This window comes from Peromyscus eremicus, chromosome 1 (genome assembly GCF_949786415.1).
Source record: "Peromyscus eremicus chromosome 1, PerEre_H2_v1, whole genome shotgun sequence".
NCBI classification, from domain to species: domain Eukaryota; kingdom Metazoa; phylum Chordata; class Mammalia; order Rodentia; family Cricetidae; genus Peromyscus; species Peromyscus eremicus.
The window spans coordinates 159,011,543-159,035,527 of NC_081416.1; the positions used below are offsets into that span (position 1 = coordinate 159,011,543).

At 52.6% G+C, this 23,985-nt stretch overlaps 1 protein-coding gene across 1 annotated transcript; it reads right to left on the minus strand.

Moving 5' to 3' along the window:
- Positions 1-11: 11 nt before the first annotated feature.
- Positions 12-23,958, minus strand: Map4k1 (mitogen-activated protein kinase kinase kinase kinase 1). Its single transcript, XM_059276550.1, has 31 exons — positions 22,731-23,958; positions 22,512-22,569; positions 22,305-22,395; positions 21,617-21,681; positions 18,269-18,324; positions 18,134-18,181; positions 17,937-17,979; positions 17,772-17,844; positions 16,874-17,005; positions 15,300-15,362; positions 15,123-15,204; positions 14,130-14,246; positions 13,825-13,903; positions 12,753-12,811; positions 12,628-12,671; positions 12,500-12,544; positions 10,650-10,692; positions 9,776-9,938; positions 9,616-9,698; positions 6,428-6,512; positions 4,698-4,774; positions 4,558-4,618; positions 3,364-3,472; positions 3,227-3,285; positions 2,959-3,062; positions 2,262-2,436; positions 1,619-1,681; positions 1,451-1,540; positions 1,297-1,367; positions 849-904; positions 12-179 (listed from the first exon to the last, which is right to left on the minus strand). Exons 1-31 carry the CDS (start codon positions 22,827-22,829, stop codon positions 110-112), a joined length of 2,463 nt encoding a protein of 820 aa, XP_059132533.1. The 5' UTR covers positions 22,830-23,958; the 3' UTR covers positions 12-109.
- Positions 23,959-23,985: the final 27 nt, after the last annotated feature.

Consider the following 23,985-nt stretch of genomic DNA (forward strand, 5'->3'; position numbering starts at 1 on the left):
CAAGATGGCAACAGACTGAAGTCATGTTTATTGAAAGATAAGGACATGTCATGACCACTAGTGTCTTTAGGAGTCCACAGAGGTCCGTTTCTCATGCTCTGTCAGATGGTCATTCCTGGATGTAGAGGTTGCTAGGTGCGGTGGGGTCGTCCGAGGGCTGTGTCTCCACCACGACAGGCCTGAAGAAGAGAGAGGCCAAGTCATTCACTCATTCATTAGTTCATTCTCCAAGGAGTTACTGGGAACTGTGCCAGTGCTGGGCTGTGACAATGACTAAGTGGCATGGTGGCACATGCCAAGATCCCAACAACTGGGAGGCTGAGGCAGGAAGATCTGCAGTTCAAAGTCATCCTTGGCTACACAAGGAGTCTGCAGTGGGCTGGCGAGATGGCTCACCAGGCAAAGGTGCTTGCCCCCAAACTTAATGACTGGAGTTCAATCCCTGAGACCCACGTGGTAGAGGGAGAGAATCATCTCCCCAGAGATGTCCTCTGATCTCCAGGTGCCCTCTGTGGCACACGCCTGTCCCTCCCCAGTGCAATAAAAGAAAAAAGAGACTCGGAGAGCAACCAGGGCTACATGGTGAGACGCTGTCTCATAGCAACAGCAGTTAAGGAGCCTGGGGAGTTCACGCCCCCCCCCCCCCCAATGGTAAGCTAAAGGAATACAGAGAAGCAGGAGCTTCTACCCAGGAGGTTGGCCAAGGCTCCCAAGAATCACGGTGGAGCCGGAGCCTCAGGAGCGAGCTTAGTAAAAAAGTGTGGAAGGGTGTTCTAGGCCAAAGAAGAAACCTCCGCTCCACACCAGCAGCCCCTCCTGGTCTTCTATCCATCTCCCCACCACCATACCTGGGGGAGCCGAGCAGACGGAAGGTGAGGGTGGGGTCTCTCAGCTCCTGCAGCAGCTGTGGAGAAAGCGTGGATGTGTCTGTAGGACTTTCCCTCTCTCTACTGACATGGCTTCCTAAGGAGACGTCTAACCCCAGAGCTACTCATGAAATGTGTGACTTTGAGCAGGTGACTTAACTGCTCTGTGCCAAGACCACGAACTTAAAAAACCATAGTGCCCTATCCGTTGGCCACTGTAAAGAGTCCATCAAAGGGTCGGAGAGGCCAGCGTGGTGCTTTGTGAGACGAGCCTGTTCCCACCAAGGACGGTGAGGCATGCAGATGAAGACGTGTGTCCCGAAGCTTCCTGGCAGGAGTCCCTGTCCTGACCCAGGGCCTCTCCAAGCCTATTTAAGGGATGAGAGGATGAGGACAAGGCAAGGCAGTGGTGTGAACTGAAAGCGCCTACCTGTTCCGAGCCTGGAGCCCACACCTGAACGCCATGCTTCCAGAAGGCCTGGAGTCGGTCTCCAACCATAGCTGGAGAGAGAGCGGATGCCTGTGACCCTTCAGGCCACAGAGCTCTCACCCTTGACCCCAGGCCCTCCCCTCCCAGCACATACCCACAGCCTCCACTGCTTCCGTCATGGGGATCTCAGGGGTGCGAAGCCCGGGAGCTGGGGCCCCCTCTGGGGTCACGAGCTTCAGAGAGCCTGGCAGGAAGTGGAGGCAAGGTTTTGAACACGAAGTCCCGGGCTGAGGACCAGGAAGGGGAGGGAGGAAGCTCTTACCGTCCATCAACACCATCACCATGTCTTCCTTAACTTGGGTCACCTGCACTGGTCCCTTGTGCTCTGCATGAGAGGCAGGGGCTGAAGAACTAACTGCCTGGCCCTCGGTTCAGCTAGCACCCCTCAGGCCCCACCCTGTTATCAATCTGACCCCGGTTCCATCTCTTTCTCAGTGTGGGCTCAGCCTTAGTCCTGCCCAGCCACTCTGATCCTCGCCTCCACAGGGATAAACTTGCCTCCCCAGGCTGCCTTAACCTGTAGTCCCACCACCCTTCGGCCCACCTCATCTTGCAGCCCCTTCCCACCGCCCTGTGCTTTCCCGCAACCATGCCACTTTTCTGAAGCCCCGCCCTCTCCCCGCAGCCCCACCCCTTCCCTGCAGCCTGAACCCGCTCCTCCTCCCCACCCCCCCATCCCTGCAGCCCTGCCTTTGTCTGCAACCTCTCCCCCAATTTCCTCTATCCTGCAGCACTCCCCCTCTTCCTACAGCCCCGCCTTCCCCAGTAGCTCCTCCCTCCCCAGTAGCCCCTCCCTCCCCCGTAGCTCCTCCCTTCCTTGAAGCCCCGCCTTCCCTCGAAGCCCCGCCCTCCCTTGAAGCCCCTCCCTCCCCTGCAGGCCCCAGTCTCCGGCACAGCCCACTCACCCGTGCTGGAGTCGTCCAGCCAGCAGGACAGGGCACCAAAACGCACGGTGTGGAAGAGCACGGACCTCGCCGCGTGCCCGGGGCTCACGCCGATGCACACCGCCGGCAGCTCGGAGCCCGGCGCTGTCAGCAGTGCGAACACGGGCAGCGGCGTGGGCAGCGGGAACAGCACCTGCTACAGGACACAAGGGGAAGGGCGGCTTAGGGTGGCTGGCTGGGCCGTGACGGAGGCCCTCAGGGGATTTCAGGCCGCATTAGAAACAAAGCATGCCCTTAGAGTAAATGTGGCTTTGTCAGGAGGCATGTCAGCCAGGGGCAGAAAGGCAGGGAACCCACACCCACCCACACACTTTAGACTCAAAACCAGCAAAAACACTTTAGACTCAAAAGGACAGACTCTTGGAGACTGAGAAATAATTAAGCTCAGATGTGAGGAGCAGGGCTTAAGGATCAGAATTTTTTTTTAAATGATTTACAGACAGTTGTGAGCTGCCATGTGAATGCTAGGGATTGAACTGGGTCCTCTGGAAGAGCAGCCAGTGCTCTTAACCACTGAGCCGTCTCTCCAGACCCTCAGGAAGTTTTCAAAATGTCTCAGCATGGGGGGCAGGGGTCCTGGGAGAGGGTTCATCCAGTTCTTATCTAAGTACAAATGGTGGTAGGTCCAAAGTGCCGCACCCTTGCCCTGCGAACTCACCCGGACGAGCAGGAACTTGTTCATTGGCTGGTACCACTGGAGCAGGACCACGGACGTCTCCAGTGCCCCACATAGGAATGGCCCCCCAGAGCTAACACTCTCGGCTGTGGAAGTGGACAAGAGTGGGTCAGGGTCCCTCCCGGTCTCCTCCCAGACCACCCTGTATCTTTCCTCAGGGCCCTGGACACCTTGCCTCAGCCTTACTGAGTGGATACTGTCCAAGCACCAACCCCCACCCACCAGCCAGCACCCCAAGGCTGGTTCTCACCCACACAGCAGGCCCGGCAGCCTTTGGTATCCTGGACCTTGGTGGAGACCATGTTCTTTCTGAAGAAGAAGGAGGTGTAAGTGGTAACAGGACAGCAGTAGGGCCGGGAAGCCAGTGGTACCCGTTGGGGCTGGTACCTTGCCAGAAACCGGTGAGGGCTAATGTGCGCGATGGGGCTTCCTGTTCTGATCTCCTTCCTCTCCAGCAGGCCCAGGATGCTATGAGAATACAGGTGGGGGGTCTTCCCTGCAGGACGTGTGTGGGAGGGGAGGGGGAGCAGTTTAGGACCCTTACCACCTCTTGTCTCCCAGCCCTGGGCTAGCCCCAGCCCTTCGAAACTCCCCAACATGCAGATCGCACTGTCCTTTCACACATTTGCACCCTTCATGTCTGAAAGGACTAGTGTGGTCCAGGCACTGTGATCTGCTGGGGGGCAGGGGCGGACAGACAGACAGACAGACACAGAGCAGGGCTGGCTCTCTGCCCTCATAGTGCCACAGCCAGGTGAGGGAAGTTTAACTAGCCTACGAAGTTGCACTTGAGGTTTACTTATGTATTTTTGGTGCTTGTTTCTCAAAACAGGGTCTCACGGGGTCCAGGCTGGCCTTTAACGCCCCCATGTATTTGAGATGGGTCTTGAACTCCCATCTTCCTGGCTCCACCCTCAGTGCTAGGATTACAGGGGCGTGTCACCACACCTGGTACCTGTCAAAATTTAACAAAAAAACAAAACAAAACACCTACCTATGCCAGCAGTGGCAGCACTTGCTTATAATCTCAGGACTTGGGAGGCTGAGGCCAGAGAACCACCCCAAGTTCAAGGCTAGCCTGGGATACACAGTGGGAATTCTGTCTCAAAAAACATGGGGGAAGGGTGCTGCTGGATATACAGCTCAATGGTAGCACATCTGTAAGCATGCACTGGCCCTGTTACTTACCAAACACCAACCAACAAAAACCCCTGTAATTTCTTCAGTCTGTTACAGACTGACAGGGAGACTAAGTCTGTCAGACCCACCTGCCCCGTCTCTTATGCTCTGGGATTAAAGGTGTGCACCAGCTACACTCAGAGATGTCGAAGGTATTTAAAGACGAATTTATTGTAAAAATTAACCTGAGAAGGGAAGATTTCCGAGATATGGAAAATTCTGAGGTTGTGCATATAGGGAAGCTGAGGCCCAGGGAAAGAAGCCCCCTTGCCTTCAGTTCACCCAGGAGGAAAGGGGCGACTTGAACCTCAGGGTCAGTGAAGCTGAACACTCGTCCACACATTACTTCCACCCCAACCCTTCACTCCTGGCCCCTGCCCCTCCCTAAGTCCACAGGCTGACCTGAGAGAGACATGAGCAGGTTGTTGATGCAGTACACCCAGGTTGTCCGTCCAGGGAAGAGCTGCGGAGAATGGGGGTGACTTCTGTGATTCCTATTCACCCAACGCCACCCCACCCCCAGCACTGTCCCCGTCCCTCACCATCTCCAGCGTGGCCTCCTGATCATTCCGGTTCAGTATGAAAATGCCTTCCTCTGCACCCAGGAGCAGGTGCTGGTCTGAGTGGGCCAGACAAAGCAGTTGCTGGGGTCTCTCGTTGTGGGGGAGGACCTCCTAATCTTTGTTCCAAACTGGCCCTCCACCCCACCACCATCCTTTCATACTAATTCTCCCTGCAGACTAACACGCCCACCTTGTATCTTCTCAAGTCTGAACCCACACCCCGCTCAGACCCACGATTAACTGCTGAGCCATCTTCCAAGCCTGCCTCTTGTTGGAAGAGCCCTGGTCACAAGTAACCCACTGGCCCTTGACCTCTCTCTGAAACCAAACCTTGACTTCCTGATCCTCCTGCCTCCACCTCCTAAGAGCTCGGGTCACCAGCGTGCTTTGTACTACTATGCTGTTTGTTTTAAAAGGCTCTTGCTGGATAGCCCTGGCTGGCCTCACCCTCAAGAGTGCTGGGACTAAAGGTGCACACTCCATTCCAAGCCTCTTATGTTATTTAATACTGACCACCAAATCTTTTTTTTTTTATTTGGTTTATCGAGACAGGGTTTCTCTGTGTAGCTTTGTGCCTTTTCCTTGATCTCGCTCTGTAGACCAGGCTGGCCTCAAACTCACTGAGATCCGCCTGGCTCTGCCTCCCGAGTGCTGGGATTACAGGTGTGCACCACCACCGCCCGGCTGACCCCCAAATCTTATCTCCCAAAGCTGATCCTGGTCTCTGCCATCAACATGGAGGTGACCTTCGATACCTCCATCATGTACCCTGACTTTAAACTGTCTTATTCGAACACCTCTGGCCTCTAAACTCTGTCTTTTCTAGAGTTCACCTTTGAAGTCACCTTTCACTTCCCCTCGTGGCTCTCCAGATCTGACAGTAACCACAGTATCTGCTCCAGATTTGGCTCGTCAATGGCACTCCATTAAGACTCTCCCTCCAGAGCTAAGCACTTGCTGCTCACTGAGGGCCTGGGTTTGATGGGTTCCCAGCACCCATGCCTGGAGGCTCACAACCACCTGCACCTGCAGCTTCAGGGGTTCTTACACACTCTTCTGGGCTCTGTGCACATCTGGGCTAATGTGCACAAACCTGTGCACAGCATCCACCTGTTGATGGTTCCTTGGGGAGGAAAAGTCAGCTTTCTTTGAGGGTTAACCACACTCTAGTGGATGGCCTCACAGTCATGAGTAAGGCACAACATAAACTAGACTCCATGACTTACAAAAAAAGGACAGTGAGTTGGGAAGGGATGGAGAGGAGGGTTGGATCTGGGAGGAGTAGGGGGTGAAGATGATCAAAATATATTGTAAGGCATTCTCAAATAATAATACCATATTTTAAAAAAAGACGTTATCTAAAAATAAAGACCTAAATCTTAAATAACAAAAAGAACCTTCTGGGGCTGGAGAGATGGCCCAGTGGTTAAGAACACTTGTTGCTTTTGCAGAGGACCTGGGTTCGGTTCCCAGCACCCATATGTCAGGGAACAGTCATCTGTAATTCCAGTTCCAGAGGATACAATGCCCTCTTCTGGCCTCTGCCAACACTGCATGCACATGGTAGACAAGCATACATGCAGGTAAAATCACTCAAATAAAATAAAAATAAAAATATTCTTCCTATACCTCTTTGTGTTTCCATTAGGGCCCCACCATCCCCGCCTGGCCCCTCACCCCAGGCTCTTCTGGACCTCCTGAATGCCCACCTTTAGTAGAGGGATGTGTCCAGGCAGCTGTGCTGTGGATCTGGAGGGGGCAGCCATTGAATAACTTCACAAGAAGGGCGCATCCCTGGACGGCCGTGGTCAGTGGTTAGCAACAATGGGCAGGGGACAGGAAGATGAGTGCAGGGTTCAGACGATGCCTATGCCTTAGAGATGCAGAACCCCCACTTCCCACCCACCCACCCACATCTGTGTGGGCATGGTCTCAAAAACATTGCATGAAAAATTTCAAAAATAAAAAAAAAATATGTCAGGGCTGGAGAGATGGCTCAGTGATAAAGAGCACTGGCTGCTCTTCCAGAGGATCCAGGTTCAATTCCCAGCACCCACATGGCAGCTCACATCTGTCTGTAACTCCAGTTCCAAAGGATCTGACACCCTCACACAGACATACAGACAGGCAAAACATCAGTGCACATTAAATTAATTAATTAATTAATTGCCAGGCAGTGGTGGTAGATGTCTTTAATCAGCACTCGGGAGGCAGAGGCAGGTGGATGTCTGTGAGTTCAAGGCCAGTCTGGTCTACAAAGTGAGTTCTAAGACAGCCAGAACCATTACACAGAGAAGCCCTGTCTCGAAAAACAAAAACAAAAACAAATTATGCTTTGTTTTAGCTTTTTAGCTTTTTTACATGGGGTCTCGTGTAGCCCTGACTGGCCTTTGGTTCTCTATGTAGCCCAGGCTGGCCCTCACCTCCTGATCCTCTTGCTTCTACTGTCCCAGTGCTGGGGAATAGAGATGTGAGCTACCACACCCTGACTCCACAGTAAACTTCTTATTGTGCCTGTCAGTGAAACCCCTCGTAGGCACATATATCAGTGGAACATACAGGGTTGGGTAGTAGCCAGTTTGAGGTACCCACGGGAGGGGGGCGTGTCTTGAAATGGATCCTCCATGGATAAAGGGGAATGTCTTATGGGTGACCCTGGGTAAACTGCTTACCTCTTGGTGCCTCACTTTCTCCATCTGTAGAACAGAAAACAGCCACTGCTGGGGTCCCTCCCCTATGTACCCACATAACCTAGAAGCTGCCGCCCCTTACTCCTACTGCCTCTGCACGTCCTGGAGACGGAGTTCACGGCTTTGCACATAACAGCTAAGCTCCCTCCGCTGAGCCCCACCCCCAGCCCCCCACCCCCAGCCCCCCACCCCCAGCCCCTCACTGGTGAACTGGACAGCTCTCTCCTGGTGAGCTACAGCCCCAACCTTTCACTGCAGAATTCTAAGTAAGCTCTCTTGTGTCAGCATTTTGTCAACACAAACTAGAGTCATTTGGAAAGAGGGTACCACAACTGAGGAAATGCTTCTGCCAGACTGTGGAGCTTTTTTAAAAATTACTGATTAATACGGGAGGGTCCAGCCCCTCTTGATGGTGCCAGCCTTGGGCCGGTGACCTGGGTCGTATGGAAAAGCAGGCTGAGGTAGTCATGGGGAACAAGCCAGAAAGCGTGCTCCTCCTCGGCCTCTGCTTCAGTTCCTGCCCCGACTTCTCTGGATGGACTGTGAGGTGAGGTGGAAACCAAGCCAAGCCCTTCCTCCCCGAGCTGGTTTGGCCGGGGTTTTATCAGTGGTGGGAAGGCCAAATGGCACCCCTGGCCTGCAGCTCCATCTTCCTGCCTCAGCGCCGCTGCACAGAGTAGGCGATATCCGTTTTCATGTAGGACACAGACCAGGGCTCAGCAGGTAAGAGCACTTGCTGTGCTAATGTGAGGACCTGAGTTCAGACTCCCAGCACCCATGTGAAAAAGCTGGGCATACAATTGTTAGCAGAGAGGCATCATCCAGCAACCTATGGGAGCAGATGCAGAGACCCACAGCCAAACACTAGGCGAAGCCAGGGGAACTCTAAAAAGAGGGGGAGGAAGGATTGCAAGAGATAGAGGGGTTGAGGACACCATGAGAACACAGTCCACAGAATCAACTACGCAGAGCTCACAGAGACCAAAGTGAAATACACAGACCCTGTATGGGTCTGAACTAGGTCCTCTGTGTACACCTATGGTTGTGTAGCTCACTGTTCTTGTGGGACTCCCAACAATGGGAGTTGGGGTGTCTCTGACTCCATCGCCTGTGCTTAGGACCCTTTTCCTCCTACTGTGTTGCCTTGTCCAGACCTGATAGGAGGGTTTGTGCCTAGTCTTACTGTATCTTGTTAGGCTATGTTTGGTGGATATTCCTGGGAGGCCTGATCTTTGTTTCTTTTCCTTTTTTAAAAAAGGGAAACAAGCCAGGCGGTGGTGGCGCACGCCTTTAATCCCAGCACTTGGGAGGCAGAGCCAGGTGGATCTCTGTGAGTTCGAGGCCGGCCTGGGCTACCAAGTAAGTTCCAGGAAAGGCGCAAAGCTACACAGAGAAACCCTGTCTCGAAAAACCAAAAAAAAAAAAAAAAAAAAAGGGAAACAGACAAGGAGTTGATCTGTGGGGAAAAGGGAGGTGGGGGAAGGGACTGGGAAGAGTGGAGGGAGGGGAAGCTGCAGTCAGGATGTAATATATGAGAAAAGCATAAAAGTTAAAAAAAAAAAAAAGCTGGGCATAAGCTATGATCCTCCCAGAGACAAGAGGATCCCTGACGCTTGCTGGCACCAGCCCAGCTCCACCTTCAGTGAGAGACTCTGTCTCAAAGAAATAAGATGGTGAGTCATAGAGCAGGTCACCTGATGTCCTCTGGCCTGCATATATGCATCCACCCATGCGCCTGTGTTGTGGAACAGTCTTTTTGTACACTGTGAAGATGTGTTGCTCTCATTGGTTTAATAAAGAGCTAAATGGCCAATAGCTAGGCAGGAAGAGGTTAGGTGGGACTTTTGGACAGGGAGAGACCTCTGGGATGAAGAAGGGCAGAGTCATCAGCAGATGCAGAAAGAAGCAAGATGAGTTAATTTGAGTTAATTTGTAAGAGTAACAAGCCTAAACTACTGGCTGAGCATTTATAATTAATACTAAGTCTCTGTGTGGTTATTTGGGAACTGGCTGGTGGGACAGAAAATTACGCCTACAAGCCTGTGCATCTACCTGTGTGCCTGTGCATCCACCCACCTACAGACACATACACACATCCCACAAGATCAGTGTCTGGCACAGAGGAAGGACTCAATAAATGTCACCCATGAGATGCCATCCCATCTCCCACTGGGCCAGCCTATCTTCAACCTGTAGCTAACTCTCACCTTTCTCCTCATCTTTTCCTTCTTAGGGGGTAGGAGTGGGGGCTGACCTGGCTCTGGAGCAGATGAGTTCCATAGTGAGGGATCTGGTAGCGGTTGAAGCAAGATCAGGCCAAGAGGCTTCCAACCCTGCCCATCATCCTCCCCGGGGCAGGCCTGATACCTGAGTGGGCTGTGAGATGGGAGCTGTGTGTGGCTGGGGGAGGCCCAGGACGAGGGGTACGAGGAGGAGGCCCACTGGCACACCGGACCAGCACCCCTGGGCTCAGCTGTCCGTCGTCCCCTACCCCTCCAGAACCATCGTCAGATGGAGACCGGAACTTGGGCTATGGAGACAGGAGTATGGAAGAAACAGATATGTGAGAGGTTCCAGAAGAAAGTGCACCTTGCACCCCAATCCCTGCCTCTTCCAGGACCAAGAATCAGCCATAGCTATGATCCTCCCCATGATAGCCTGCCTTGGTTCTACCATTTCCCAGAACCACATTCTCACATCGGCACACAGCAGAACACAAAGGGTTAATGCTGGGCACTAGGCCAGCTACTTGACAGGTCCCACAGGACCCATCACTCCAGATTCCCAGATACCCAGCCCCACTTTAAACAGACAGCATCTCACTCTGGCACTGTATCCCAGGCTGGTCTTGAACTTGCTACATAAGGATGATCTTGAACTCTTGATCTTCCTGCCTCCACACCCTGGGTGCAGCACCACACCCAGCTTCAGCTGAGTTTCTATATATCTATCCTGTACCCCAAACACTTAAGCTTTCTGTAATATTCAGACACCTCTGGCTTCAAACTCTAAACATTTTTGTTTTGTTTTGTTGTTTTTCGAGACAAGGTTTCTCTGTGTAGCCCTGGCTGTCCTGGAACTCGCTCTGTAGACCAGGCTGGCCTCGAACTCACAGAGATCCGCTGCCTCTGCCTCCCAAGTGCTGGGATTAAAAGCGTGGGCCACCACCGCCTGGCCAAATTACAGACATTTAAATCGTCCCGGCACCAAAGGCCTTGGCCTCAGGACCCCAGGGCCTTACCTTGGGGGGCAGTGGAGGAGGCGTGTCCTCTGCTGGGGCAGGGCTGAAACACAACCATAGGGTGAGCAGGTGTGGGTGCAAGGACAAGAAGGGGCGCTGGTGGCCTGGGACTCAGGGACAGTGGGGAGGGGTGGCCAGGACTGGCTGGAGCTGAGGACTCTGTGACTGACGCCATGGCGACAGGAGTAGTAGCCGCTCTGGGCTGTTACTCGGTCCATGAGGTCCACGAGGCCCTCTCCATTCCTCACCCTCTGCCCGGCATGCCAGAAGGTGGGGACTGAACGGGGAGTGGGCTTGAGACTGTCCCCGAGCCAGGGCGGGGAGAACTGGGGACCTGGGATAACTGCTGGGTGTACGGTGAGGCCTGAGACTTAAAACCTGACGTGGGAAATTTCCATGGGTCAAGATTTCATCGGAGGTCGGGCCTCCGGTCACAAGCCTGTAATCTCACCTACTTGGAAAGCAGAGGCAGGAGGATTGAGACCATCTTGGGCTACAGGCTCAGTGGGAGGATGATAGGAGTTGGGGGAGAAGGTGGGGGTCGAAGCTTAGGTGGGGGGGTAGGCAGAGGAATCTGAGCCTGGGAAGTAGATGAGGCACCAGAGTTGTGAGTGTCCAGTAGGGTCAGGCCTGGGCCTGAGGGCAGCTCAGGGCCAAAGTTGGGGACTAGATAAAAGGTTGTAGGAGGTAGAAGGAGCCGGGCCTGGTTGGGCAGGTAATATCAGTTACTTAGAGAGCTGAGGCAGGGGGATTGCCTGGCTTACAGAATGAATTCAATTCCAGCCTGAGCAACTTAATGTTAACCTGTATCAAATAAAAAAGCAGGAGAAGCTTGGCACACCTTTAATCCCAGTGCCTGAAAGGCAGAGCAGGGAGATCTCTGCCAGTTTGAGCCAGCCTGTTCTAAAGATGTTGCTGCGGCTACATAGTGAGATTTTTGTCTGCCTCTCTCTCTCTCTCTCTCTCTCTGTCTCTCTTTTGTTTGTTTGGTTGGTTTTTTGATTTTTGAGACAGGTTTCTCTGTGTAGCCCTGGCTGTCCTGGAACTCACTGTGTAGACCAGGCTAGCCTTAAACTCAGAGATTGGCCTGCCTCTGCATCCTAAGCATTGAGATTAAAGGTGTGTGTCACCACCTCCAGGCTTCAAAAAAATTTTTTTACTCAATTAAAAATTAAAAGGTGGGGCTGGAGAGGTGCTTGATGGTTAAGAGCACTTGTTATTCTTTCAGAGGATCTGGGTTTGGTTCCCAGCATCCACAAAGTAGCTCACAACAGCCTGAAACTCTAGTGCCATGGATCCAATGCCCTCTACTGACCATCACAGGCACCAGGAGAATATGTGTCCAAACAAACAAAACACTGAAACACATAGAATAAATTAAGAAAAAAAAAGTTTTAAGGCTGGGAGTGGCACACACCTTTAATCCCAGCACTCTGGAGGAAGAGGCAGGTGGGTCTCTCTGAGTTCAAGGCCAGCCTGGTCTACAGAGTGAATTTCAGGATAACCAGGGCTAACACAGAGAAACCCTATCTCGGAAAAAACAAAAACCAAAAAAAATATTTTAGGTAAAAAGAGTGCTGAAGATGTAGCTCAGTGGTAGAGCGCCTGCCTAGACACCAGAGTGGAGGGCTGGGAGTGCGGCTCAGTGATAGAACGCTTGTGTAATAGGTAGGAACCCTTAAGGTCAATCTGCAGTAGGAAGGGAGGGTTTGAGGAAGAAGGGATGGGGGGTGGTGTCCAGGGGTCAGAGGTGAAGGTGGAGGGTCCAGTGGGTTTGGGGACCAGGGATTGGCGAGGAGGAGGGGTGACAGGAAAGGTTGGGGCCGCAGTGAGGGTTCATGGGGTCTTACATGTCCACATCATCATAGTCGTCATCAGATTCTGACAGTCGGCTCCTGAAGAACAACAGGGCATGAGCCTCAGATGGCTCCCACATAACCCACGGCCCTCCCCGCCAGCCCGGGGGAGGCGTCTGGACCTGGGGCTGGTGCTCCTGAAGTCTCCAGGGGGCTGTAAGCAAACCTGTGAGACAGGAAAGAGTCAGAATGACCCAGGGCAGAACAAGGAAGAGGGACGCATGGGGCAAGCATAGAGGCGTCTCACAGTGTCAGCTGGAGGTCTGGGTTCCACTCCTCTGAGCCTCTGGAACTCCATGTGCCGCCCTGAGAAGTGGGGAAGAGACAAATTAGTGAATCAGGAGTGGGGGTGGGGGGCTGCAGCCAGGGCTTTAAGGGTGGCTACTGTCCCCGGAGGGAAGGGCCTTTGTTTACAGGGGCCATGTTTGGGGGTCTAGGAGTGACAGCAGAGGGGTAGAGGGGCTCAAAGCAGGTGTGAGATGTTTGTTTTCAGGCTTTACTTAGGAATTAGGGGTTCTCACAGGTTTTTTTTTTTAATTTATGAAAAATTACAAGTATTTATTTGTTTTGTGAGAGAGAGAGGCATGTGTGTCAGAGGACAGCTCACAGAAGTTGGTTCTAGCCTTCCCCACGTGGGTTCAGGTCATCAGGCTTAGCAGCAAGCTCCTTCACTCACGGAGCCATCTCACTGGCCCCTACACATCTTTTTTTTTTTTTTTTTTTTTTTTTTTTGGGGGGGGCTCCCCCTACACATCTTTAAGACAGGATCTCACGTCGTCCTGGCCTCTAACTCATTACATGATGTCCATGCAGGTCTGATCCTCCTGCCTCCACTTCCCAAGTGCTGGGAGCACAGCTAAACTTCACCAGGCCAGGTTTAGTCAATGCTGGGACTGAACCCAGGACCTTGTGTATGCAAGACAAGTACTCTACCAACTGAGCCCCCCAGCCTGTGTATGGGTTCTTTTGTTTTGTGTTTTATTTTAGTCTTTGGGTATTTTTTGTTTTTGGGGGGGCTTTTTTTGGGGGGGTCTTTTTTCTTGTCATTGTAGCCCTGGCCTGGAACTCACTATGTAGACCAGGCAGCCCTGAGCTCACAGTGATCATCCTGAGTGCTGGAATTAAAGGTGTGCACCACCAGGCCTTTAGATAGATTCTCGAGGTATCTTTGGGGTCAGACCTGGGAGGTCTCATGAGAGTCAGGGGAGAGGACTCTGCGGTCAGTTTAAAGGTTACATGGCCAAGAATTTCTTGAATTTCAAGAATTTGAGCCCCAGACAGTGAGCTAGGTGGTCCAAACTGTAGGGTCGTCAACTCACGACAGCAGTCTGTGTCCGGGATCCCCAGTGAGCCGGCCCGGTGGGTAGATTTGATCCGCCGAGGGATGGCAGGGGGTGGCTGGACAGAAAGGTTATGTCAGGGCCCACAGCCCTTAACAGTCCTCCCTCACCCTACAACTCCCCTCCAGCCCCTCCCTCTTCTAGACTTCTGCATGGCACCCTGCCAGGCTTCCCTTCCTCAGACCATTTCCTTCTCCTACGGACTTCCCGAGGCTCCCCTGGCAGAAGGAAGACACTGTGCAAGGGCCCTAAGGTTCCCACGTCCTCCCTCCTGAGGCCCTCACCTCAGGCTCCTCGTCATCAGGCTCCCCAACAGGTGCTCCCTTCCCAGGATTCCTCATTTTGTCAAGAAGATCCAAGATCAGGCCTCTGTTGAGCCCTGGCTGGCACACCAGCTGGTGCTGTGAGAGGGGGCAGGGTCAGAGGCTGGCATGGCAGGGGAGGGTGGGGACACGGGCCTGCTGGAAGAGATGCTTGGAGGAAGGTACCAGCTGAGGAAGAAGGAAAGGGAGGCTCAGCGGCCCAGAGATGCTAAGACATTTTAAGAGATTAGAAGAATTCAGGGCTCCCAGAAGGGGAGGGGAGGAATTCCAGGGTGTCCTAGAAGCAACCAGGCTTGGTGAAGACTCTCAGGCACAAGTCTGGAGGCCTTTGGGCCTTGGAGTATTCCAGCAACTCAGACGAACTTGGAGAGCGTTGTCTGGGGTAAAGCCAGACCTGTTGGCTCATGCCTGTAAGTCCAGTGCTTGGGGGGTAGAGGCAGGAGGATCAGGAGTCCAAGGTCATCCCTGGCTAGATAGCGAGTTTGAGGCTATCCTAGACTACATGAGACCATAACAAAACAGATGAAAACAATAGAAAAAGTGTGCTTGCAAACACACACACACACACACACACACACACACACAGACCCCAACAACAACAACAACCAAACATAAAAGAATTATCTGGGTATTAATTTGGTTTGAGTTTTATTTTTTTTTTGAGACAGGGTCTCATGTAGCTCAGGATAGCCTCAAACTCTCTACGTAACCAAAAATGGCCTTAAACTTTGGATCCTCCCACCTCTACCCGAGACTGTAGGCTCCGGCCACCAGGCCTGGGTCTCCCGGTACAGTCTGGAGGGTCCTGTGGATAGAGTCCTGGGAAACTCTGAGGGACTAGGGGTTTGGAAGGGGCCACCGGGTCCTATGTGCTCTTGTGAGCCATGGAAGACTTGGCTAGTCCTGGGCTGAGGAGGAGGGTAGGGAGGGAATCCTGGAGGAGGGATGGCTTACACTGAGCATCTTGGCGGCACCGGGGCGTTTCTTGGGACTCTTAGTGAGGGTGACTTTGACAAAGTTGTGGAAGGCAGACGACCTTGGGAGGAAGAAGCCAGATCTGGGATGAGAATCTGAGCCCTTCTCCCCACTCCCCTGCCCCTCCCCAGCCCTCCCTCAGGTCACCTCCCTTACCATTTGCCTTTTTCCTTTAGCCGAGGAGGCTGGTAGCCACTCTTTGTCATGAGGAAGAGAACCCTAGAGCAGGAGGGGAGAACATGGGGTTCAGAGCCAGGGGGACAAATCACATAGCTTCAGGAGTTCCCAAATGGAAATTAAAACAGGGGAGATGGCTCAGACGGTAAGAGCACTTGCTATGCAAGCCTGAGGATCTGAGTTCAAATCCCCAGGCCCCCTGTAAGAAGTGGGGCATGCCTGTGACTCTAGTGTTGTAGGAGCAGAGACAGGAAGATCCCTGCGGCTTGCTGGACACCAGCCTAGCTCCAAGATCAGAGAGAGACCCTGTCTCAAAGGAATAAGGTGAGGTGTGACAGAGCAGGACACCTGACACCCTTCTCTGGCCTCTGCACACCCACAGGTGTGTGCACCTGCACACATGTGCACATACAATCACACACACCCAAATACACCAAAAATAAAAATTTAAAAATTATTTTGAAAAGCTGAGCATATGGGCCTGTGAGATGGCTCAGAGGGTCAAGCACTTGCTGCCAAGCCTGATGACCTGAGTTCAATTCCCGGGACACACAGAGAGGAAGTAGCGAATGAATTCCTGTAAATTGTCCTTTGACTGACACATGTGTGTAAACAAATAAACTGGGTGGGGGGGATGAGCATATGACCCAGTGCTGGAAGGTGGAGACAGGTGGAGCTCTGTGGCTGGGGCCAGGCTAGCCCAATCTTCCAACTCCAGGCCCGTGAGAGACCTTGTCAAAAAACAAACAAACAAACAAAAAAAGTAGACAGTGCCTGAAGAACAAGGCCAGAGGCTGACCTCTGACCTCCACACACATGCTTACATATGTGTGTATACACACAAGAAGGAAATACAGTTCTGGTTTTAAATCCAATATGGCCACCCCCTTTTTGTTCCTGCTTTTAGATAGGAGTTTGTTATGTAGCTCAGGCTAGCCTCACACTCCAGACCTCCTGTCTCAGCTACCTGAGTGCTGGGATCACAGGATGGCCACACCTGGCTGTGAAGTCACTTCTAAGAGAAGCTGTTTATGATGTTTTAGAAAATTTGAAGCTTTAGCCCATCCAGAATGAATCTCTAGGCGTGGATGTCTAGCTGGGCATGGAGGGCCACACCTGTAATGCCAGCAGTTGGGAGGCGAAGGCAGGGGGATCAGAATCCAAGGCCAGCCTGGGCTATATAGTGAGTTTGAGGCCAGCCTGGGCTACATATGGAGATGGGGAGAGCATGTCTCAATAACAAACAAACAAAAGATGATAGACATCCATAGGCCTGTGAGAGGTTGGGGCAAGAGGATCTGGAATGTAGGCTATCCTCAGCTACATAGAAAACTGGACACCAGCCAGGGCTACACAAGCAAAAATGTCTCTAAACACCCTGCCCCCCAAAAAAGATAGGGACCACTGAGCTAGAGGTCTTACTATGGAAAGCTGAGGACAGGTTTCTGTGCTCAGGGAGCCATAGGAGTCTCCCTAGGGGCATCTGATCTGAGGTGAGGGTCAGGCCTGGGCACTGTGTTGTGCCCAGGGGCATCTACCACCCCAGCCTTTACCTGAGAGGGTGCACGTCAAAGAGAGGGGGCTGAAGCTCGGCCAGCTCAATGGCCGTGATGCCAAGAGACCAGATGTCACACAGCTCATTGTATCCACCCTTCAGGGCCACAGCTGCCACCTCTGGAGCCATCCTGTGGGCAGAGACCCTCAGAGAGCAAGGAGTGGTCCAGGGATAGGAGAGAGGTCGGGTCAGGGGAAAGGGGGCACAGACAGAGCCAGGGGACAGGGACACCAAGACAAAGTGGCCAAAGGAGGAGGAAAAGGGGAGTGTGGGAACACATGGGGTCCCAGCATTCTGGAGGCTCAAGCAGGAGAGCATGAGTTTGAGGCCAGCCTGGGCTACAGAGTGAGACACTGTCTCAAAACAGGAGAAAGGGAGGCTGGGAGTATGGCTTAGTGATGTCCACAAGACACATTAAAGCCAAAGAGAGCTACAATCTAGAGACAGAAACAAACACAGAGAGAGCCACAGGCTGAGAAAACACAGAAATAGACTTAGAGAGAGAGAGAGATCAAGGGAAAAACCAACCCAAGCTGGGTGCGGTGGTGGTGCATGCCTGTAATCCTAAAACTGTAGGAACTGGAGACTGGAGAATCAGGAGTTCAAGGCCAGCCTGAACTAAAGGAGAGCTGGTGTCAACAAACAAACAACACATACACACCCACACACACCCACACACACCCACACACCCCACAACCAGCACCACTGAAATCCTAAACACTAAGAGAAAGGGCAGAAAGGGCCAGAGAGAGACATAGATAAGTGGAAAGCTCAAAAGGTAGCCTAAGAGAGGGAAAGGGTCTTTAGTAGGAGAAGGCAGAGCCAAGGACTTTCTGGGGAGCCGAAACGGGAAACGCCACCATTCCCACCCCAGCCACCGACCCAGCACCCCTCACCAGTATGGTGTCCCAATGAAAGAGAGGCGTCGGGACAATGTTGCCCCAATCTGGGCTGAGATTCCAAAGTCAGCTGGAGGCAGAGACAGAAATAGTCTGTGTCTACTCCATCCCTCCTCAACCTCCATCAGCTCCCTCTGTACCCCGCCAGCCAGCCACACTCACCCAGCCTAACCTCCCCGGAGTCATTGACGAGGATGTTGGCTCCCTGGGGACCAGAGGAGGAATTAGAAGCTGTCAGAGAATGCCCTCCCCACTGCAGCCTGGCTCCCACCCCTGTGATTCCACCCTAAAGCTCCAACTGTCAGGAGCCCTAGCAGGCCCCACGACCTTCCCTCAGTGACACCACTGTCCCCGGCTACCTTGATGTCTCGGTGTATCTTCTTCTGTGAGTGCAGATAGGCCAGACCCTGGGGAGAGATGGCAAGAACGGGCTGGTGAGCCCCTTTGCCTGGCAGGGCCCTGCTCACTTTGGGAGCCCCCTGGCCCCTTCTCACCTGGAGCACTTCCCGGCACACATAGCTGATCTGGAGCTCGGACAGACAGCCAGTCACTGCAAAAGTCACCCCACATGTTGGGAGAGGAGCCGGGGACTCTGGCTCTCCAGGTTCCCCAGCCTCCCTCCACCCGTGACAGGATGCCCAAAGAGGAGGAGACTCCAGACGGGACAACTGGAAGGGGAGATGAAGGAGGTGGCTCACTGGAAGGTGGGGAGCCACACATGGTTACTCTTGCCTGAAATCCTATTACTTCCAAGGCTGAGCCACGAGCGTTGCCCTGAGTTTGAGGTTAGCCTGGGCTATATACAAATATCGAAAATACCTGTTTCCCAAATAACCAAGAGCAAGTGCACATGGAGCGGGAGAGACAGACAGATCAATATGCAGCTATGTGCAGAGGAAGACAGACATTTAGCAATAATTACAACAGTCCTACTGTGGGCCAGGTCCTGGACACAGCTACAAGAAAGACAGTCATCCCAAAAGACTGGGCGTGGCTCAGGAGGAAAGCATGTGCCTGGAATCCTCCAGTGAGAGCCTGGGGGTGTGACTCAGAGAGAGAACACCTTTCTAGAATTCACCAATGAGGAGCTAGTATGTGGCTTAGTGGTAGAGCCCCTGCCTAGAATCCCCCAGTGAGGGGCTGGGGTGTGGCTCAGTGGTAGAGCCCCTGCCTAGAATCCTCCAGTGAGGAGCTGGGGTGTGACTCAGTGGTAGAGCCCCTGCCTAGAATCCCCCAGTGAGGGGCTGGGGTGTGACTCAGTGGTAGAGCACCTGCCTAGAATCCCCCAGTGAGGGGCTGGGGTGTGGCTCAGTGATAGAACCCCTGCCTAGAATCCCCCAGTGAGGGGCTGGGGTGTGACTCAGTGGTAGAGCACCTGCCTAGAATCCCCCAGTGAGGGGCTGGGGTGTGACTCAGTGGTAGAGCACCTGCCTAGAATCCTCCAGTGAGGAGCTGGGGTGTGGCTCAGTGGTAGAGCCCCTGCCTAGAATCCCCCCAGTGAGGGGCTGGGGTCCTGGCTCAGCAATAAAGTCCTTGCCTAGCATATGAAAGTCCCTGGATTCCTTTTTTTTTTTTTTTTTAGATTTATTTATTATGTATACAGTGTTCTGCCTACATGTGTCCTTGCAGGCCAGAAGACGGCAACAGATTTCATTATGGGTGGTTGTGAGCCACCATGTGGTTGCTGGGAATTGAACTCAGGACCTCTGGAAGAGCAGTCAGTGCTCTTAACCACTAAGCCATCTCTCCAGCCTCCCGATTCCTTTACTAGCATGTGCACACACACACACACACACACACACACACACACACACACACACAGAGATAAAATCTTTGCTCTCATGGGGAGAACACTCCAAGAGAAATAAAATATAGGATAGTAATTACCACTGGAGGAACAGCTCAGTGCTGGACCTCTTGTCCGTTATTTCAAAAACTAATAAATAATAATAAATAAGATTAAGGAACAATACGATGTAAGATGTTAATATGCTAATAATTAGTAAGAAAAAACAGAACCAGAAACAACAACAGGAAATATGATATTTCATGCATGCTGGTCCGCAAGGCTACCCTAAGAAGCAGGAGCGGGGATGTGATGGGTCCCACTCTGCAGGAAAAAAAAGAGCAAGGGCAGGGGGCAATGACCAAGGCGAGGTGAGTGAGCAGCTTTCCCCCAGAGGACAATGGGTGTCCTGGGAGTCTACTAATGGGGGTGATGTGAGGGCGGGCCAGATGAGCCAGAGACAGACAGACAGACCCAGGGTCGGAGCAGACAGAGAAATGATAACAGGGACCAAATGCGGGGAGACATATTTCGGAAGAGAGACAAGCAGGGTTGGGGAAGGGACAAGAGAAAGAAAGATGACAGAGGGTGGCGGGCAAAAAGCAGGCTTGCACAATGGCTGGGTGAGTCACTCTTATCTATGGGCCTCAGTTTCCCATTCTGGGGAGGTTTTGTGTTGCCCGGATAAACCCCAGGACCTTGCAAGTATTCTACCATTGAGTATAGCTCAACCTCTGACGGCCTTTAATAAAGTTTCCCCTTTTTGGACATTTGAGGTCTTGGGCTAGAGGGAGTTAGAGATAATAAGACAGGGGTGAACATCAGAACTTCAGAGAGGGCTGAGGTGTAGGGTCTGGTTGCACAGACCAGTAGTCCTAGTTACTCAAGAGGCTGAGGCAGTGAGATTGTAAGTTCAAGGCCAGCCTAGGCAACTCACTGAGAGTCTGTCTCAAAATAATAAGTAAAAGGAGCACTGGGGGAATGTCTAGAAGTTGAGGGGTGTGATAAAAATACATTGTATACCTATATGAAATTCTCAAAGACTAGATACATTAATTAAAAAAAAAAAGAGGGTTGGGGATATAGCTCAGAGTGCTTGTCTAGCAAGCATAAGACTCTGAGTCAAAACACACTACGGCAAAAAAAAAAAAGTGTGTGTGTGTGTGTGTGTGTGTGTGTGTGAGAGAGAGAGAGAGAGAGAGAGAGAGAGAGAGAGAGAGAGAGAGAGAGAGAGAGATTGATTGATTGATTCAGAAGGAATGAGAGGCCTATCCAACACCTACCCTCAAATTTCCCTGAAAGGCAAACTGCAGGCTAGACCCAGAAATTCATTGACTGACTGCCCAAAAAGTGACTGAGCAACTAATCTGAGTTAGAAAATGCAGAAATAGCTGGGCTGCAGTGGTGCATGCCTTTAATCCCAGCACTCAGGAGGCAGAGCCAGGCAGATCTCTGTGAGTTTGAGGCCAGCATGGTCTACAGAGATCCAGGACAGGCACCAAAAAACTACTCAGAGAAATCCTGTCTCAAAAAACCATTTAAAAAAAAAAAGAAAGAAAAAAAGAAAATGCAGAAATAGGCCAGGTGTGGTAGCACATGACTTAAATCTCAGCCCTAGGGAGGCAGAAGTAGGCCGAGCTTTGTGAGTTGGAGGCCAGCCTGGTCTACATATTGAGTTCTAGGCAAGCCAGGACTACATAGTGAGACCCCCATCTCCAAAATAATAATAATGATGATGATTAAATACATAAATAAATAGAAAAAAGAAAGAAATGCCCTAACCCAAGAATATGTTTTGGCAAGAAAATCTAGATACCAGACAAAGACAGAGACATATAAGCAGAGGGGATTATTGCCTGGGGAAAGAAAGGCAGGATCCACAGGTGCAGGGTCATCACCAGGATCCCCAGCATCATCCCAGCTGGGCCCAGTGGAAGGGCTGGCTCATGGTGTGAAGTGTGGACCACAAAGGCAGTCCCCAGAATACAAGCACAGAGAGACAAGAGAGGTGGAATGGGGCCGAGGGGGGCATGGATCCCCTTATCCTTCCTCTAACCTTGGTAGATGTCCTGGAGAGAACCAGCCCCACAGAATTCCATGCAGATCCAGAGCTTCTGCAGCCTACAGGGGGTCAAGAGAGCAGGGATGACAAAGGTAGTCACACCTTGTCAGTGGTCTCTAGAAGAGGCTGACAGGGGCTCGAGGCTATCCTATTCCCCTACCCACCAGAGCGTCCCTTTCCCACAATGCAGGAGGCTGAGGATGGGCCAGGAAATGCACACGCTAGGACAATCTGAGTAGAACTTAGGTCTTTGGGTTCCAACCGCATGGCACACCTCTGCCACCCCAGGCTGACTTAGGGGACAGGGCAGAGAGCTCACGGAGAAGCAGACAGGACAAAAGAGGTCCAGAGTGCAAGGTTGAGGAACTGATGTCATCAATGGGGCAGCTGAGACATTATCTTGGGGGCCAAAGAATTTGGGGTTCATATTAAGAAAGCAGGGTGAAATGGGGGATGCAGGGAGCAGACTGATATTTGTTAGTCTTTAGGGGATACTCAGTAAGAAAGGCAGAATTTTAGATTAGGAATCAGGCTGGGATGCTCCAGTTAAAAGTGGGGTCCTCAGGTTGGAGGTCAAGGTAGGGTATCTGGGTCACAAATGGTAGTTTAGGACCGAGGACCTGGTTAGTGATGCCTGGTCAGAAATAAGAGGCTGGGGTTGGGGGATGGGCTAAGACATCACCAGAGGTAACTGCCATGGTAAGCCACGATGTTGGCATGCCGGCAAGTTTTCAACATGAGAATCTCCTTCTGAAGGGTGGAGACATCATCATCTGTGAGGAGGGGCAGGAGAGAAAAGATGGCTAAGAGCAGTGGCTTAAGGATGTGGATTCCCCACCCTAAGAAGTAAGGGTAAGGGTGGGGAACGAGTTTCTGGGGACTCTCTCACCAGGCTCCATCTTCACCATCTTCAAAGCCACCAGGTCCTTAGACACCTTGTCACGAGCCTTGTAAAGGGGAAGTTGGCCATCAGGCAGGCTCCATAGCTTGCCACCCTCAGCATCTCTGAGCCAAGCCCAAGGCCCGGCTTCCTCTGGCACTGCTGGTGGCCGGCCTCACCCCAACTCTCCCAGGTTTGACAATGAAGGAGGCAGAAGGGCTTTCTCACCTTGAAGACTTCTCCATAGGTTCCACCACCCAGGCGCTGCAGTAGATCATAGTGTTCCCGGGGGTCCTTATTAAAGATGTCGGGGTCTACAAGGGCCATCCCTGGAGGCCGGGGCTGGGCCGGTGCCCAGGGGGCCAGCAGCGCCTCAGGGCTCGAGCTTTGGTATTACCCTCTGTCTCCACAAGTCCTGGGCCCGCCTTGACTCTGCGGGCTGTGGCCTTCCCCCTCCCCACTCTCGCTTCCTGCCCCAGCTGCAGAGGCTGGGCAGAGGGAGGGCTCCACCCCTGTCCCCAGGGTTCTGAGAGCTTGATTGCCTTGGGACTCTTGGGACTCCCCTTTGCCCCCAGAAGGGCAATATGTAAATAAGATGCAAAAGATCTTAATTGCAACCTGGGGCTGACCTAGGACCCTCTTCCCAACTCTCCTTTTCTGGGAGGAGTCACAAGTTTGAACATTTGAACCTCTGCTCAGTACTTGAAGATTTGGAGTCAAGCCAAAGGTTGCAGGTGTGCACAAAGCTGGCTAAGTAGCACACAGGCCTGTTTACTCATGACACATACGTGTCACTTAAGTGACAGCTCCAGCATGCCTGCGACGGTGTTTGCGAGGTGCACAGGTTCCCGTGTGTACCAATGTGAATGCGCTCTGGGCACCTGCCCACAAGGCACATGCCTGTGCGTCGCGCCTAAAGTGTATGAATCTGTGCCAGACTTGGAGCGCTTGTAAGTAGCCCCTATCTGGAGCCCGATGGAGACTCCAGCATGTCACGGCAACCGCGCCAGGTGCAGGAGCCATTCGCCTCCCCAGCCTCCCGGAAGAGCACGGTGGCATCACAGGCCAGGGACTTAATAGTGAGGAAACTGGATACTGTTTCAGGGGCAAGAAGGGCTTCAGAGAGCACCTCGCACCCGACTGAACGCAAAGAGAAGACGGCTGGATCCCTTTGCGCGGTTATTCGCGTTTACGGCTACGCATGCGTCCAGAGAACTCCGTGGCCTTCCGTGACTATCTCCGGGGCACGCACGTCCGGAACTTCAGCACTAGGTTTGTGCGGCCCGGGAAAAGCTTAGCCCCGCCTTCCGGCGCCTGCGTAGTAAGGCAGACTAAACCTTTTCTCACGCGGTTGGTTCCATTCAAGTGGGAGCAATGCGCACGCAAAAAATGACGCCTGCTGGTTAGAAATCACGTGGTAGCCGGAAAGACGAGGCGGCTGCCGGAAGCTCCTTTCCCCTCGCCCTCCCCGAAGGAGCTGGAG